The sequence below is a fragment of the Punctularia strigosozonata genome, assembly GCF_000264995.1.
Source record: "Punctularia strigosozonata HHB-11173 SS5 unplaced genomic scaffold PUNSTscaffold_14, whole genome shotgun sequence".
Classification (NCBI taxonomy): domain Eukaryota; kingdom Fungi; phylum Basidiomycota; class Agaricomycetes; order Corticiales; family Punctulariaceae; genus Punctularia; species Punctularia strigosozonata.
This window is the reverse complement of record NW_006767446.1, coordinates 524,415-541,486: the sequence shown is the minus strand read 5'-3', so window position 1 is coordinate 541,486 and position 17,072 is coordinate 524,415. Positions and strand designations below refer to the sequence as shown.

Here is a 17,072-nt window from a genome sequence, read left to right as displayed (position 1 = left end):
GCGAGAAAACGGGTCGGGAGTGGGCGAGAGGCAGTGTAGACAGCAGGAGTATGTGCGCGAGATGGTGGCTGCCGTGGGCGTCGATGAATAGATATCCCTGTAGCGCGAGCGAGCAACCCGGGTCACTACACAGTCCATGCTGGGGTATATTGAAATGGTCAGTGGCCTCACGTGAGAAGAGGACGCGAATTAGGCAGGTCGACAGCAGTGTAGCTAGGATATCTTTACGAGACTGCTGAGCTCGCTTAGCGCGTCAATGGGGTTGAGCCTGATTGAACTTGCTGGAATATGTGGACTAGGCTAAGGCTTGGTAGTGCTGTACTATGTGAACTCGTACATTCCGGCTACCGCTGTAGTTTATAGTACAGGTGATGCACCGCCTCATGACCTCCTGGCCGCACAAACAGTGCACGTTCTGCTGGGGTTTATACCTGAAACTGGCTGCTGGCTCTTGTGCACCATGTTTCTGCGCCAATGGCTGGCATACTTCCATGAGAATGGTCACTAGGGCTGCGCCGAGATGAAACGTGTTGGCGTCGGCGTCGATGGGACGGGGCGCGTCGGCAGGATGGGGCGCATGGGCTTTGCCGAGATGAGACGCGTTGGCGTCGGCGTCGACGGGACAGGGCACGCTTGCGGCGGCAGCGGGCGCGGCGACTTCTGTTTTATCCGGTTTTTGCGCGTATTTCTCATACTGTCCACGCCAGTCTGACCCAAGCTGATGTGCTCGTAGTAAGGGTATCCATCGCGACGCAAAGAGAGCTAGCCGTTGACGTTGGATGGACTGCTGCTTCATAGCGTACGCGATGAGGCCACGCTGTAGATCGACGGCCACATTGGTGCGCTCCTTCGACCGCGCTTCCCACCACCCAGCTCTCCACTCGAGCCATACCAACGTCCTCCTCATCTCCTCCACGAGAAGGATGACCTCCTCCTCCCATCGCGCCGCACGTGCGTCTGTCTTCGCCCACTGAGCACGAACTTGCTCGTTCAGTTCCGTGTCCGATATCTCCTCAGCAGACACTACGCGTTTTCCTGGCACAGTGGTGAGCCATATCCACGACTTGATGTATTCTTTCTGCTTCGTCTTGCGCCGGCTGGTCGTGGGGCGGGGCTCCTCCCCAGCACGGATCTGTTCTCGTACCCGGTACTCAACCTCCTCCTCTTCGTCCTTGCCCGGTCCAGAGATGTCCTCATCCCTGAGCGGGAGAAGGTAAGACGTCCACGATCCGTCTGCATCGAGCTGCTTTAAAGCACCGTAGGCTGCGCGATAGTCGTCTCGGCAGGCGTGGATTTTCTCCAGAAAACCTTGGAGGATAGTCCGGGAGCGGGTGTTGGTCTTCTGCCCGACGCCCCACACTTTCTTCCGAAGCCGAGTGCTTAGGCCTTGATAGACACGCCGCAGATGTCGTAGTTGGATGAGCGAATCCTGGGCCTGGGCTAAGCGCATGCGAGTCTCGATATTGACCACAGTGTGCAACGACGAATTTCGTCGCATACCCGCATCTAGTCCAGAGGGCAGGAGAAGCGGAAATTCTTCGGGAAGGGTGCTGGAGAGCGGATCGAACACTTCGGGCTCAGTCGATAGCCCCGCGTCTATGTCGGATGAATTACGGAGAGAGCCGCATGCCGGCATGTACACGGCTTGAGCTTTGAGATAACTATGGATGGTGTACTTCAAGGACGCGCGTTGCTGTTGAATAGACGTGCGCTGGGTACTCGTGCGCTGGGCGGCTGATTCAATGCGTCGTTTGAGACTTCGCCTGCAATACTAGTCAGAACACGAAGAGTTCATGCGCAGACTTATACGTACTGGCTTCCCTCTAACACCAATCCCAGGCGCACAAATTCTGCAAACCGAGCCCTCAGTTCCGCGTCCTCGTTTGCAAGCTCCTCGCGCAAGGTCTCCAGGTTGTTGGCTGTACGTGACATTAGCCTAATTGTGGAGGCGTAGCCCATCTTACTTACACGACTCGGGTTCATGGAACGGGTCCGGGTTGCTGTGATCTTGTTGCCAGGCCTCGACCATGGCTTTCCACGTTGCAACCACTTGCTCGGGAAAAGTCGCTGAGAAGCGATCGCTAATATCGCGATAAGCATTGCGCATCTTGACGGCATCAGGTAGGTGATGAGCGAAGTGATTACCTATGAGACGGCATATATCAGTACCGCACTCCATAATCTGATGACAAGTGTTGCACACCTAAGTTAACCACCTTCCGATGATTCTGCGCACCCATCATATCTTCGAGAACAAGGTGGCGATTCCCAGGGCCCATTTCAGACGTGCTCGTGCCGGATATTCCGAGGTACGCCCAGATTTGCTCGATAGTCTCGCCGTGTGATTGTCCAACGCCGGAGTTGACATTGAAGGAAAAGTCGTCCTGGCAGGTTTCGCCGTGCCCGGGCAGGTGAAATTTGGGGATGAAGCCGCGAAGCACGCAGAGCCAAGGAAGGCATAGCAAGGATATCAAGATGGCAAAGCGAGACTTGAAGTTGATTATGTAGGTGCACATAATGTCGTAAGAGATGTTGAGAGTTTCGATATCCTCGGCGACAAGAGCAAGTGCGGAGGCGAGCACAAAGTCAACATTTGCAAATCTGTCAAGAGGTCCGTGATGTTTAGATTATTGCGACGAGAGCTAGAACGTTTAAAAACGTACCGTTCGCCTTTTTGCAGGTCACCGACACCGTTCGGAAGCATCATAGCATGGCGTGAACATATAGCAGCCACGACACCGGTTGCGACCGTCTTCGAATTGCCACGTGTCAGAGCCTGCTGGACCGCGTTGTGCTGATTTCCACATGGCGGTATGTCCTGGGCGTGTGTGGCCGACTCAAAAAGTCGATGGTAGTCGCCGCCATGAACAAAATACGACCATCCGGCGCCAAACTCGGGGTCTTTGACGCCGCGATCCTTCAGCTTTAGTCGAAAACATGCATCCACAGCGATGAAAAGCGTGTAAATCCATCTGTAGCACATCGGTCAGTGGCTGCGTCTCCGGACAAGGCAATGTCCATGCTCACTTGTCCGGCGATATTCTCCAGCCAGGCGGGAGATTAATCCCTGGATGCGGGCAAGGGGGGCAAAGGACGGCTAAGCTGCCACGTGGTGTCGACTCGACCCCTTTGGCCAGATGTCCACTACCGCCCCACTTGAGGATTTTGAGGTGTCGATACGCGCGAACTGCGAACAAGACTGCCTGCCTCTGATACTTTATCAAGAGTGAGTAAGTGTGACGTATACATAGCATCATTGCGTACCTTCACTGTACGTAGCCCCGCATTGTCTCCAAGAAACTGAATGGTCCGGTAGTAATCCCAAAGTGTTGTTTTGGCCGTATTGGATAGCATCTGGAACATCTTGAGGTAGTCGACAGTGACCGCGGTTCGAGGACGCTGCCACGACGCGGGAAGCCAATGAAATCGAAGAAGTTGGACATGGTGCTCGACAGTCGAACAGCCGCAAAAGAAAAGTTTAACGTTATGCGAACCATTGGTATGCACAACCGTAAAGTTGTTGTACGCCGCAACTGCGTGTAGACAAGCCTCGCCCGGAGGATGACCGAGTTGGACAATCACCCCGCAGTCGCGGAGCGTACACACGTCGAAGTGGATGCCGTTCCATTGCTAAGTCAAGTTAAGCCCGAGTTCGACAACGGAAGTGACAATACTCACCTCGATCCGGTGCAACGGAAGACGACAATGATTCTTGACCAGGCACTGGCTGCAGAACATTTCGAACCCTAGACACTCGTGACACCGAAATCTGGCTTCACGAACGCCACATGGGCACATATGGTTGGCCTGCCAGCTTGGGCCAGGTGCGTCGAGACGAAGAAGCTCATCAAGCCAGAGTTGACGCTGGGATACGAGCCACTCCTGAGTATGGGACTTCGAGAGTAGAATATGAGTTAGTTTATTACTCTGGCTCAAAGGATCATGGCTTACTGCGAGCTGTGACGGGCCTTCAACCCCATCATCATCCCCAACAGAGTTGGCGGCGTCTGTTGGGTCACAAAGTTGCGAGAACTCGGGGTCAAGCGGCAGGGAGTACGAGGGCAGAAAATGCGTGTGCGTGTCTGGAGGTGGAAGGCGAGATAGGTTGGGTGCTGTTGAATGCACCGAACTGGATCCCAAGTTGCCCTTCGCTGTCTTCCGCAATACTGATGTGCGAACCTTCCGAGCGGTGTCCTTCGGGGCGGCTTGTTTCCGTGGAGGTGCTGGAGCAAACAACTTGCTACGTTTGGATGAGGATTCGTTAGTCTCGTTGGAACGTTTGGGCATGAAGGACAAGTTCGTGGCAAGGGGAGAAGCCGTGAGATACCAACAGAATATGAAAAACCAGATCATGTGACGGGCATCAGCCAATCAGAGCAGCACAATCTCTTGGGCGCTTGTACTATTGCATAGCCACATGCATATATGCAACCGACATCTTCAGCCATAGATAATAACATACCGGTCAAATGATGATATCGAGGTACACAGAAGATCTCTCAACGAATTTAACATAAGGATATAAACAACTAGGGGTACTTGTGACTGAGATCAGCGAATCCAGATAGGTCAATAGGTATGCTCCGTGTTGTTGATCAACTGCAAGATCAAATAACATTCAACGCCGACATGCACGTCCATGTATGTACTCATGCGCATCGCCGCATGTCTACGGTGATTATCTGGTCAATTCACATCGAAGATGCTTTGACAAGGACTTCTTGCACAGATCAGAATGCTCGTCACGACTGTACCATGGATGAATTGCACGATACTCATGTATCGGTATGTCTGATACACGTTTTCGAGGCTCCGGGCGCAGTTCATCCCACATCTTCCAAGCACCTCACATACCATCCGCATCGGTAGGTCGTGGCAACTGATTAGTGTGTAGTCAAGTTCACAGAGCGAGTTCTAGACGGCGTGAACAGCAGTTATCTGTCCAGACGTGCGAAGCATCCTTTGCCAACGCCGTGTTGAAACTCTCGACCAAACTCCAGATATCTTCGGGACTTACGACTTGCAAGCATTGCAGGTTGTCTCTTCCCGATCCGATTATCCGTCACTTGATGAACACATGTCGAAGATGCTTCGATCAGGACTTCTTGTACAGGTCAAAATGCTCGCCGCAACCGTACATGGAATGATCTTGCGGTACTCATCTGATATGTTTTTGAGGCTCCGGACGCAGCTCATTGCACATCTTCCAAGCATCTTAATCACTCTCGCTCGCGTTGTTTGGTCGTGGCAACTGAGCAGTGTATATTCGAAATCACAGATACGAGCGAGTACATGACGATGCGAAACACAAGCGAAGGACAACTACAGTAGTGCAATGCGGCAACAAGTACAAAAGCGGTGCGCTACAATTCATGCAACTTGGATATCATGAGGGCTGATGTCGTGGTAGCGACCATTCTTCCAGACGCGCAAAGCGCCATTTGCCAATGCCTCGTTGAAAATCTCGACACCTTCCTGGGCACTCATGACTCTGAAGCAGACCGATCCGCGAACTTCAACCTTGCCCATGACGACGTGCCTAAACAAACGGTTAGAAATTACCGACAGACACGACCAAACAACTGACCAGCCTTTGAAGACGCCAACGTGTTTGCCGCTCGTGACCACATACCACTGAAGATGTGCAGGTACGCTGTCCTTGACAGGGTCCTTGCCGTCGACGTTGACGAGGCGGTGGCTGCAGCAGCCTGGGAAACCCGAGCATCGATTGCCATGATTGGGTGCGGGAGCCTCCCTGGAGATGGGGTGGTCATCGTTGTCCAAGTCGGCGATACCATCAGAATCATTCAAGTTGACCTCAACGCCGCCCACGGGATCGATATTGGCTTCGGGGGAGGGATTGCGATAATTGGGGAATGCGCCAGCAGGGGCTGTGGCATCTTGACGGTCGGTGGTGGCAGGACGCGAACGGGTACCTTGACGTTGACGAGACGACGACTGGCGGTCGTCGGCAGACTCCATGCGAACACGTGGGGCTGGGCCCAAAGCAGGTACCGCCCGACGACCGTCCTGGCCAGTGCTCCGTGGTTGCGAACGAACTCGAAACTGGTCAGGCGGGGTTTGGGAAGATTGAACATCTACCGAAAAAGAGCGCAGATCTCTCTGCACATGAGCGGGAGCACCTTGCGCAGGCAGAAACACTTGGATATCGGGAGGAGATAAGAAATGGACCGAGCGGGGCCGGGTCGTAGAGCCTTGAGTGGACGCAATGACCGGCGAGCCAGGTACAGATGGTGCGACCAGCCTCTCAGGCTCAGGACTTGGCGGCGGCGTGATCTCCGGAGAGAGGCAGCCCGACTGGCTTGCGAAGTCCTGTTTTTGGTCAGAATCTGATTCCTCCTCCGCTTCCAGACGACTGATGTGGTCTATGAATATCAAGGTTAGCCCCGGAATCAAACTTAGACAAGCACTTACATTGCACTAGTCTCACGAGGTCGGTCACTCGTGTTTCAAGATGATGCAGTTGCTGTATAGTCAGTGACACGGCAATTCGTTTGATCAAGGCCAAGGGCTCACTATAGCACGCTGCTCTGCACGTCGCTCACATCTATCTCGTCGCACCATGATGGTTGGGGGGAAAGAGCGACGTGGCAACTTCGGCGGAGAAAATCCGTGATCTAGTGATCATCATTTACTCCCACACTGCGCGTTTAGTGCACGCACCTGGCAGCTGCCAGCACGCACACACCTCATGGGCCGCCGTTACAAGCTTCCGAAGCCACAGATCGACCTTCTCCTGTCATTCCTGCCGTCATATACTACATGTCAAGATTTCCAGGGCGGATTCAAGTCACTTTGGCCCCGTATCACGACCGCTTTCTATACTCAGTTCCCTGTTGTGCTCACCGCAGAAGAGCTTGCTGCTGCAGAAGGGGATGCAAATAAAGCATTGAAAATCCGTCATGATGCGGATTTGAAGGTAAGCTAGTTGGTTATATTGTTTGATATTGAAGTATTAACACGAGCAAAGTATATCAGGGCTTTAATGGCCAACGAGTCCCGCATTAATAGGGCCAGTAAAGGCGGAACTCCCTTATTGCTGCAAGTTGTGCGCGCTGCCACAGAAAACGAAACCCCCAAGCGGCAGCGTGCCTATCTGCCGTGGCAAGGCTACTCGAAGCTCATCGATTATTGCAATAACAACGAATTGAAGGCGGAGTGCCGGGCGGCACACAACACGTATTGCAACGCTCTCGAGCCCGATATCAAGCCACCAACACTTCTCACATTCACTGGACGGTGGCTGACCGAGCGGCTGGAAACCGAGTCTGACGAATTTCAAGAGGAGGTCCAGTTGTTCTGCGATGCCCACGGTGCCAAGGGCGAGGAGGACGACGAGGAAAATCCAGCAAATGATCTCTCCAGCTCCGGACCTGGTACGGACGACGCGCAGAGCAGTGCACACGAGGCCACTGACGGTGTGGCGGCGGACTGCGCCGATGGGGCCGCAAAAGGTCCGCCTACCGCGTTCTCAGACGTTCTAGCCAATGAAGCCGAGTATCAGCGGTGCGTACCCGTTGTCGAACTCATACCATATTACTGATGACATGACAGTCTCTGCAACAGCCTTCCGAACGTTTTCATGTCTATGCTAGACTCTCTCGCCGCAGAAACCCGTTGGTCGTTTTGCATTTTCGCTGCCGGACCGGACCCGAAGTATGGAGAGGTGCCACGCTCCTATAGGTATGTGATCTTTGTTCGTATGCCCATTATGGAGTCTCCAATACTTTGTTTCCCTTCGTAGTTATGCCAACACTTTCCGAGGTAATAAGCTCTAAGAAAGACGCATGGAAGGCTTTTCAAGATCAGTGGGATCATTGGGCAGCGCAGCGCTATCGTAAGTTCATTGTCACAATCTCCCGTTCAACATCTCAAACTTATTTACAGCGGGTGGATGGACGGGCGTTCAGCAATCCGTCCAGGCAACAATCGCCTCCGGGGGCACCCGACGGCAGGCTCTCAAAGCTCTATCATTGGCTGAGCCTCCGTTGGCAACCGAAGACTCCACAAAGAAGAAGAAGAAGAAAAGGAAAAGCCGAAAGAAGTCTCCTGTGGCAGATTTCGCCATCTGTTCCGCATCTACGGTTCCTTCGTCGCCGCCTCCTTCCCCCGCCCAGATCGGTGCCGCCATCCAGGACAATGCTGCTGCCGCCGGGGACGATGCTCCCACCGCTGGGGACGATGCTCCCACCGCCAGGGACGATGCCTTTGCCGCCGCCGGGGACGATGCCTTTGCAGCCGCTGGGGACGATGCCTTTGCAGCCGCTGGGGACGATGCCTTCGCAGCCGCTGGGGACGATGCCTTTGCCGCCGCCGGGGACGATGCCTTCGCAGCAGCCGGGGACGATGCTGCCACCTCTGGGGACGGTGCTGCCGCTGCCGGGGACGATGCCTTCACAGCTGCCAGGGACAATGCCTCCGCCGCCGCTGGGGACGATGCTCCTGCCGCCGGGGACAGTGCTGCCACCGCCGGGGATGATGCCTTCACAGCAGCCAGGGATGATGCCTCCGCCGCTGCCGGGGACAATGCTCCTGCCGCAGGGGACGATGCCTTCGCCGCCACCGCCACCGCCACCGCCAAGGATGATGCCGCCTTCGCCACCGCCGCCAAGGATGGTGCCCCTGCCGCCGCTCTGGATGGTGACGCCGCCGCTGCCGCCACTCCGACTGCCCACGAGGACATGGAGCCGCCCATTGATGCATCTGGTGTTGACCCCACAGGAGCTTCTATGTGCAAGGAGGCCTCAACACCGGCGTCGTCGCGTACACCCCGTCTCACACGCCGGAGCCATAAAATCGTGCCTCTGGCTAGCACGGAGACGACTCCCGCTGGCACCAATCGTTCAATACGCAAACGGCGCTCCCAGGTGGCTGTAGGATCGCTACCATCTTTGATGCCTGTCCCACCGCCGTCTGCACTTTATCTACCCACGTACCAAGGTTGGGTGGAGAATGCGCATGAATCTTTCCGGACACTCTTATCCAACATGGGTGCGGACGAGCTCCAGCTCCAGCTTAATCCCCTCCTTGATCTGTGGGTCAAATTTGAAGCTGCACGGGGTTACGCAGATAGGAATCATAACATGCCCAGCACCTTGCGCCCGAAGTCAGTGGCTTGGTGGATGACCAACGCCAAACGCGACGCCGACGTGGTTCCTGACATATCCGTTCATCCCAGAGATGTCACCATCTTCGCATCGCGCTGGTGGGAGTGGCTCAACGAGATCTCGCCGGCATGGCGACGGCTGGATCAATCTCAGATATCTGTCCCTGTCCCGAATGTTGGACTCCGGTTCTCTCGGAGCCTGCCTCCTGACGATGCCGCCTGGGGTTGCCTCTCTCAAAGCGGGTCAAAGGGCATGATCCTGGTGCTTGTTTGCCTCATATGGTGGGGAACTGTCATCCCAACTCATCCAGACGCACGATTGGGATGGCTTCATGCTGTGGAAGAGATGACATGGATCTTCCAGCACGCCGGCTTAACGTCTCCGTCGGCGCCCACTGGCCTTGACAACACCCTCGTTACCATCACCGCGGCCGGCCGGCCGAAGCCGCGTAAGCGTGCTTCTGCTGCATCAGCCACCGAATCCCCATCATCCGTTGCTGCCGTCGCTATGCGCGCCAAGCGCCCAAGGAACGACGGTACATCATCAGCCAACAAGAGAGCCCGCCATGCCTAGTATATACCTTAATTAGCTGTGTAATGCCTGTTTCCCAACTAAGGAGTACGATTTCTGACTCTAAATATGATTATTCCACAAATATTGTACAGTTCAAAGAGAAAGCACGCAGCACATATGGGTGAACATGATACAGAGTCAGGTTCAACACGAGCGGTGTGCGGGAGGCAGGCAGGTCGACTTCACAACTTCAGCAAACAGAGTCAGGTGACGAGCAGGCGGCAAGAGGCGGGCGCTAAGCGAGCGGAGGCGGGCATTTAAGCGAGCGGAGGCGGGCATTTAAGCGAGCGACGGGCGGGAGAGGAATGTTAAGCGAGCATCGAGCGGGAGGCGGGCATTTAAGCGAGTGTCGGGCGGGAGGGGAGTGTTAAGCGAGTGTCGGGCGGGAGGCGGGCAACTAAGCGAGCGCCGGGCGGGAGGCGGGCATTTAAGCGAGCGACGGGCGGGAGGGGAATGTTAAGCGAGCGACGGGCGGGAGAGGAATGTTAAACGAGCATCGAGCGGGAGGCGGGCATTTAAGCGAGCGGCGGGCAGGAGGGGAGTGGTAAGCGAGCGTCGGTCACGCAGCAGCCAGGGGCATGAGTGCCGACACCGTAAGCGAGCGTCGTAGCAAGTCGAAGATGATATCATAGCTCCTTCGGAGGCTCGGACATCGGGGACGGGAGCGATAACCTCTGAGGACGCGATTCACACGTTTTCACCTCCTACGAGCTCCATAAGCGAAGTGTATATCGTCATTGCATCAGCTGAGCGGAGTGTTAATGCAGGCCAATGTCTGATCAAGGCTGCCTGCGCCCCTGCACTGCCCATTGAACAACCTACCGGCAAAATAGCCGTCATATACGACATGCCATGGTCGCACTATTAGTCGAGTTTATTGTACAAATGTCCCTGTCAGGGTTGAGCCACGAGGTATCCACGGCTGTGTTGTCGTCCTGGGGTCTTTTGTGGCAATGTATTTGTGAGCACCTATCTCCGCCTTCCCTTGTCATGTCGGACGTGATGTGCAGTACAATAAGTGTACGATATCTGCGCGCCCGCTGACTTCTTTCATTACACGAGGCAAGTCGGCTACAAATGTATTGTCCGTTCCAATGTTTGATGTCCAAAAAAGTTCAGATGACGGGCCGTTCGACGATTATCGTATATGTCAAGAGCGATCACTTCTGAAAGCATATATACCCCGCCCGCACAGACTACAGCGTGCTGAACCCGTCTCCCCCGAGTGTCTTTTGCCTAACTTTTGACACAACTCATCACCTATTCTGCGCATATGACAACGCCATCATGATGGAAATCCCCCACGAGAATGCTACCAAGGTCTGAACCAGCTTTCTCCAAACTTCGCCCTGACGCAGTGTACAGGGTAGAAATATCGTTCTTTGCTTTGACGGTACAACCAACTGTTTCCGGACAACCCATATCACCAACGTCATACGAATATTCGAACTGATTCGCAAGGACAGCCAAGACCAGCTGTGCTACTACCAGGCTGGTCTTGGCACGTATGAGGCAGATGTTCCTGTCGGTACCCAGAAAGTCTGGGGCAGAACCACGGTTGCAAAGGTTGCAGATGTTCTCTTCGCACGGTGAGCGCATGATACTCCTGTGGTAGGTGCAACCAGCTCACATCACGTCGGTAGATCCATCAAAGGACATATCCTTGGGGGGTATCGGTACCTGATGCGTCATTGGCAGAAAAACGACAGGATATATATGTTTGGGTTTAGTCGCGGTCAGTATTGCATGATTACGTTCATCTCATTCATTATAACCATTTGGCCGCCATAGGTGCTTACACTGCGAGAGCGCTTTGTGGAATGCTCGAGAAGGTGGCACCTAATTACGCTGCGACAGCGATTGAATTCTGAAATCATCTATCAGGTTGGACTACTTACTTCTGGGAATGAAGAGCAAGTCGCTTTTGCATGGAAGTTGTACAAAACTCGAAACAATGACCGACCGCAGGCGGCGGAATTCAGATCGATATTCAGCCAAGAAGTGAACATTTACTTCCTCGGACTGTGGTAGGTGATCAGTAGTCACGATTCTTGCACCACCGAGCTAAATGACGTGGTACAGGGAAACGGTTCGTTCAGCAGGATTTACTTGCGCCCCGCATTTGCCGGAACCCGGAACCGAGTCTAAACGTTTTGGAGACGTTGATTATCGGCGAAGAGATGGCTTCGTATGCCACGTCTAGTGAGTGGATTTGCGTATCTTTCCACTGTATATGTACTAAAAACTCCCCTCACAGTCATGCATTAGCTCTCGATGAGACACGGACCAAATATAAGCCTCTCCGGTATATTGTACCGCCCCGTTGGGAGAAAACAAACGTCAGTGAACGCTGGTTCGCTGGAAGCCATTGCGACGTTGGCGGGCGATTCGATTTGATAACACGGTCCAAGGATTTCTCGCTTGCCAACCCGTCCTTTCGGTGGATCGTTCGCGCTGCCTGTATGGCTTCCAACCAATGCGGCGAGTTTTTGTTTGACTGGGATGCCATCCGAGCGTATTGCGCAACTCTCGTATATCATCCGCTGCCACAACATGATCACAGGGACTGTTGCGAGAAAAGCGACCAAAGGCTCCAAGATATCTGTCAGGACTATCAGATTGCAAAATTGGTCGCCACCTTTATCACCAACGAGCAGGCGTCCGAGGACTCCGCTGAGGCCATGGGACAGTCTACACTCTCGCTGACGCCTGCAGAATTCGTGAAGAGACCTGCGAGGGAAGTGCAGGAGATGGGTGAACAAGTTCGCAGTGCCTTCGACATATCGTGGCGAGGAAAGCTATGGTGTGTTCTGGAGCTGGTGCAACTCCAACCTCCCCGGGGTCGCCGCCGTGTGCTCCCTGAAAAAGCCACCCTTCATCCGTCTGTTCTCGCAAAGATGAACATAGACTCAACATATGGAGGCGATATGCGCGAGAGCTTGTTGACTCTTGAAGCGGACGAAGAGTTCAGGCTGGTGTGTCGTTCCTCGTGATAAAATCTACCGAAATGTCAACAACGCTCTTCCGTTTAATTAGGGGGCAAACGGTAACAAGGAAGTAGAGGGGCCTTTGATTCGAAGACGCTCCATCTCCTGGGCAGCTGAAAACTTATCGAGGTTCCTCAAAAAGCTAGCTGAGACTCGCTCCTCGAGACAAGAGCACGCGTGAGTCAGTCGGTGCTGCTGTAGATCGTATGTTGCTTACTTTCTTCTTAGAGCGCCACCCCCGTCCCCACAGATCGCCCTTGAAGTCACGCGAGGATCGCATTATCGCAGTGGGTGAGTAAGCGGGCAGGCCCAGCAATGTACATGTTGATCGTCTTCCTCAAGTAGACCTCCCACCCCATCGCAAGTTGACAGCGCGGTCGGGGAAGAAGTTAACATGCCTCCTGTGAATTCACATAATGAGTGCGTAACGTGATGACAGTCCAGTGATACTCACCTTGAACGTCTTGCCTTCTAGCACGCCATCCCCTTCACCACAAACTGTGAACGTCATCATGAAGTAAGGAGTGGCCTTTATCTCATGAGGTGCTGGCTGACATACGTATCCAGTCCCACGAAGAACGAAGGACGGACCGCCGTAGCACCTCTCAGGTTGGCGATCCCGATGAGACGATCATCATCCTCGCGACCAAGTCCGGCCCCGTCGTTTGCCACTCAGGAAGATGTGCCTCTTCGCTGTGAACGGCCGCCGCCGTCCTGGGAGCATGTATATGGTTCTCCCCCAAGCCTCAGCAGCCTACGCGCTGTAATACATCAACAGGTTGGAGTAGAGCTCGGACATCGTCCGAGCCTCCCGGCATTGCCCGAAGGAAACGCGTACGATACTATGGATGTACCATCAATGCAATTTCGATTGCATTGATGGTTCAAAATCGTCATTTCATTGCCAATCCACCCAGAAACTAGATCATATGGTAGCCAAAACCATGTAGCAGCTGTATGTCAAGCCTCAAATATTTTGGTACGCGGGATGCCTTGCCAGAGCGATGCCGGTAGGACGTGTCGATGACCCTGCAGATTGCACAACGGGTCCCCCAAGGCCGAGAAGCCGAGGCCGCGACCTTCTGGCGGGGAGCTCCTGCAATCTGACCCTGCTTTGTCAGCATTTGAAGCGGAGCTTCAATTGCATTCATGGCACCTCCGCCAGTAATCCTTGCATAGCAAGCACAAAGTTGCAGATATCACGTATCGGGATTTACAGACGTACCTTCTGTATAGTATAGAGTATACTTGAATATATTCAGATTTTTATCAGTTCCGATCCCTTGAGCCGAGCCGTGTCTTCATGCTAGAGCATGCTTGGATGGTTCCCCAAATGGCGTTGCGCATTTTCTGTAGGCCCATCCCCTAATGCTTCGCTCTGTTCCTTTGGCACATATCATTAGATAGTACTGTATATGCACTCAATTTAATATGTAGGGATTAGGATGAGAGGGAGCCCCGCAGTGACGAGATTTCAGACCGATTGCATTGATGGTCACTATTGCATTGATGGTACATCCATAGTACCGGTAACAATACCGGAGCTCAGGAGTGCTACCCCACATGACCCAACGGGCCATGGCCCAGGCAAACAGGCAGTTTCTGAACGACTGTCTGGTACCTCAGATCGGACGGCGTGAACACAGGCTTGAGGATGAGCCTGCGTGTAATGAGACCATCGAAGTACATGTATTGATGCCATACGATATATTTGTCAGCCGCAGATCGCGAATTGGTGGGGCCCGCATACCCCAAGGTTTCCCGGCTCCAGTGGGCACGTAGCCGACGCACCAATTCACCCGGGGCTTGTATATCTACATATACAAGTTCAACTATGAATGTATGTTATCAAAGAACTAGCAGTGTCAGGCCCACTGTTTGTAACTTGAAGTTGTCCAGGATCACGCATCTAAGTTACATAACGCTGCGGAGCTACATAGACGAGCTACGACCACGGCTATAGCCACACCTGCACCGAGCACCAACATCGATTTACGCCGCTTACAGCTATGCTCACCAGACGGCACTCGCGAAGCACGACTACTTGCTCCCCCGTGCCCGCCGCGATGTCTTCGAACGACAACAGGCGCAGGCCTACTATCGTCAACGCCAGCAGCAGCAGCAGCGACGAGAAACCCTCGCTGTTTTCGCTACTGACCTCGCAGAAGAGCGACGTCGAGCGCGAATACGAAGGCAGCAGGAGGAGGCCGCGCATCGCCAGCAGGAGCTCCTCGCGCTCCGGCAACGGCAGCAGCGACAGCACCTCCAGCAGGTTGCCTGGCTGAGACAGCAGGTTCTAGCCGAGGTCGAGCAGCGCCGCCGTCAGGAGGAGCTTGCGCGCTTAGAACAGGCTAGACGCAGGCAGCAGCAAGCCGAACTTTCGAAGCTCCTGGAGACGTTCTTCACCCCCTCAGAGCAGGGCTCGGAGTCTGAGCGGGAGAAACAGGTGAGCTTGCTCGCGATCTGGGCGGGCGGAATGGCGATCCTCATCCGTACTCTTCTCCAGCCCGCCTCCGCTCCGCGTGCGACGCCCGCCGCTCAAGGGCAAGGCAAAGGAAGAGCCGATGCCCGCGTGTTCTTCCGACTCCGCACCTCAAGTGACGGTTGAACACCTGCTCCGCCAACGTGCTCAAGTCGAGAACGATCAAGATGTTCAGGAGACCCTCACGTCGCTCCTCCAGTCTTTCTTCAACGGTTCGGCTCAGGCTCAGGCACCAAAGGAGCAGAAGAATATCCGGTTCAACATGAACGGGCAGGTATGCACCATTCATCTTCACCTGGGTCGGTTCTCCGAGGACTCACCCGCGTTTGCTTTCTTCAGCAGGCCGGCCCGTCAAACTCTTCCGCTGAGCCCGCCGCTTTCCATCAAGGAGAGCCAGCCACTGCTGCGCTTGACCCGAGCCCTTCGGCGCAGGGGGCACCGTCTCTAGAACGTAAACCCCCCCTCGCTGGCGCATCGGCCGAACAAGTCCGTGCGCACCGTCACCAGCGCACCTCCTCCCTCGACGAGATCGCCAGCATCCGTGCCTCGTTCGACTCGCTCTCGTCCGACTTCCATCTCCCGGAGCACCTCGACTTCAACCCCTCGCCTACTCCATCTCGCTCTCCCTCGCCTATCCTTGACCACTCGGCTGAATCGGAGAACGAGGAAACCCTCGCGTACACGGCCAACAACCGACCTCTGCACCAGTATACGCACGCGCTCGGACTGCTCCTTGCCAGGCTCGATGCGGTGGAGAGCGATGGAGACGATGCTGTAAGGAAAGCCAGGAAGGATGCGGTCGTTGTCGTTGAGCGCGAGCTGGAGAGGGTCGAGAGGGAGGTGGAGAAGCAGCGGCCTGGGTCGCCTGTGCCGAAGGAGGATGCGGACGCGAAGGTCGGCGAGCCTGCTACAGATGAAGAAGCTACCGTGGATGACCAAGCCGCGCTCTCCACCGACGAACACGTAACTGTCGCTGATCCCGAGACTCCCGAACAGACGATGGCGGAAGCTCCTTCCGACCAGTCACCCAACGAGAACGTACAAGAAGCCGCTTCTGAAGACGTTCCTGCTATGGAGGTGAACGGTGCTCCCGTTGACGTCCCCGAATCAGCACCCTTCAACGCCCTCTCCAGCTCTACGCCAATTCCAGACTCAGTCCAAGACACTGCAGGCACCTCCGCGCTAGCTAATACCGCCCCGCCTGACGCGCCCAAGCTTTCGCCGATCGAACCTGTTTCAGAAGAGCTACCCTCGCTGGAGAGCCCGGAGGAGTCGCCGGCGCCGTCCGAAGCCTCAACGTCGACCCGTCCTCAATCCGAGTCGATTACATCTCAAGGCAGCCCGCCTGACGAAGTCGCCGCCGTTTCACCCGAGAACTCGTCTGAGCCTATACCTTCCCACAGAGGTTCTGCTGCTGATTCTCAGGTGCCCGCATCGAATTCGAATTCTTCGTCAACAGCAGAACTGCAACCACTTGTCGACTCTGTCCCTGCGTCCGAGGCTCAAGCTAGCCTACCGGCTTCCCCATTGCCTGTCACATCGACACCCGACGCCACAGCGGCCGGTGACGGCGACGTCCTTTTCTCCTCGCCAATCAATTCAGATGTTTCCGTCCCTTCGTCATCGTCTTCCGAGGCTGACGGCGATGACTCTGCGGTTGTTATTGAGCATGTCGAGGTGCCTCCCGCCGGTGACGTCAATGACAACCCGAGTGATGAGTCGGACGGCTGGTCAGATGTTGAGGATCACCTTTGATCACCTAATGCTTTCTAAACGTCTATTTATCCGCATCTGTATTATACTCTGACTCTTCTATCGCTCTATGTAAATGTAATTGATACTTAATATGGATGATACCGCGTTCAAAAGTTGTGTCGTTTGCGCGCCATTAAATTCGTACTC

At 54.7% G+C, this 17,072-nt stretch overlaps 4 protein-coding genes across 4 annotated transcripts; 2 read left to right on the top strand and 2 right to left on the bottom strand.

The window, feature by feature from the left end:
• Window positions 1-295: 295 nt before the first annotated feature.
• PUNSTDRAFT_75000 (uncharacterized protein) lies at window positions 296-4,287 on the bottom strand (the record flags this gene model as incomplete). The annotated part of the gene is made up of 9 exons (XM_007387560.1): window positions 296-1,087; window positions 1,145-1,771; window positions 1,810-1,919; window positions 1,969-2,145; window positions 2,204-2,601; window positions 2,664-2,972; window positions 3,028-3,215; window positions 3,265-3,630; window positions 3,679-4,287. 9 exons carry the CDS (start codon window positions 4,285-4,287, stop codon window positions 296-298), a joined length of 3,576 nt encoding a protein of 1,191 aa, XP_007387622.1.
• Window positions 4,288-5,370: 1,083 nt separating this feature from the next.
• PUNSTDRAFT_137898 (uncharacterized protein) lies at window positions 5,371-5,982 on the bottom strand (the record flags this gene model as incomplete). Its single annotated transcript, XM_007387559.1, has 2 exons — window positions 5,371-5,539; window positions 5,588-5,982. The coding sequence occupies 2 exons, from the start codon at window positions 5,980-5,982 to the stop codon at window positions 5,371-5,373; spliced, it is 564 nt and encodes a 187-aa protein (XP_007387621.1).
• Window positions 5,983-6,712: 730 nt separating this feature from the next.
• Window positions 6,713-9,912, top strand: PUNSTDRAFT_47040 (uncharacterized protein; the record flags this gene model as incomplete). The annotated part of the gene is made up of 6 exons (XM_007387558.1): window positions 6,713-6,940; window positions 6,992-7,527; window positions 7,576-7,704; window positions 7,794-7,858; window positions 7,909-9,663; window positions 9,794-9,912. The coding sequence occupies 6 exons, from the start codon at window positions 6,713-6,715 to the stop codon at window positions 9,910-9,912; spliced, it is 2,832 nt and encodes a 943-aa protein (XP_007387620.1).
• A 1,151-nt stretch (window positions 9,913-11,063) lies between these two features.
• PUNSTDRAFT_74991 (uncharacterized protein) lies at window positions 11,064-11,492 on the top strand (the record flags this gene model as incomplete). Its single annotated transcript, XM_007387557.1, has 2 exons — window positions 11,064-11,290; window positions 11,345-11,492. Coding segments are annotated over 2 exons (375 nt in total), but the record flags the coding sequence as incomplete, so codon positions are not given.
• Window positions 11,493-17,072: the final 5,580 nt, after the last annotated feature.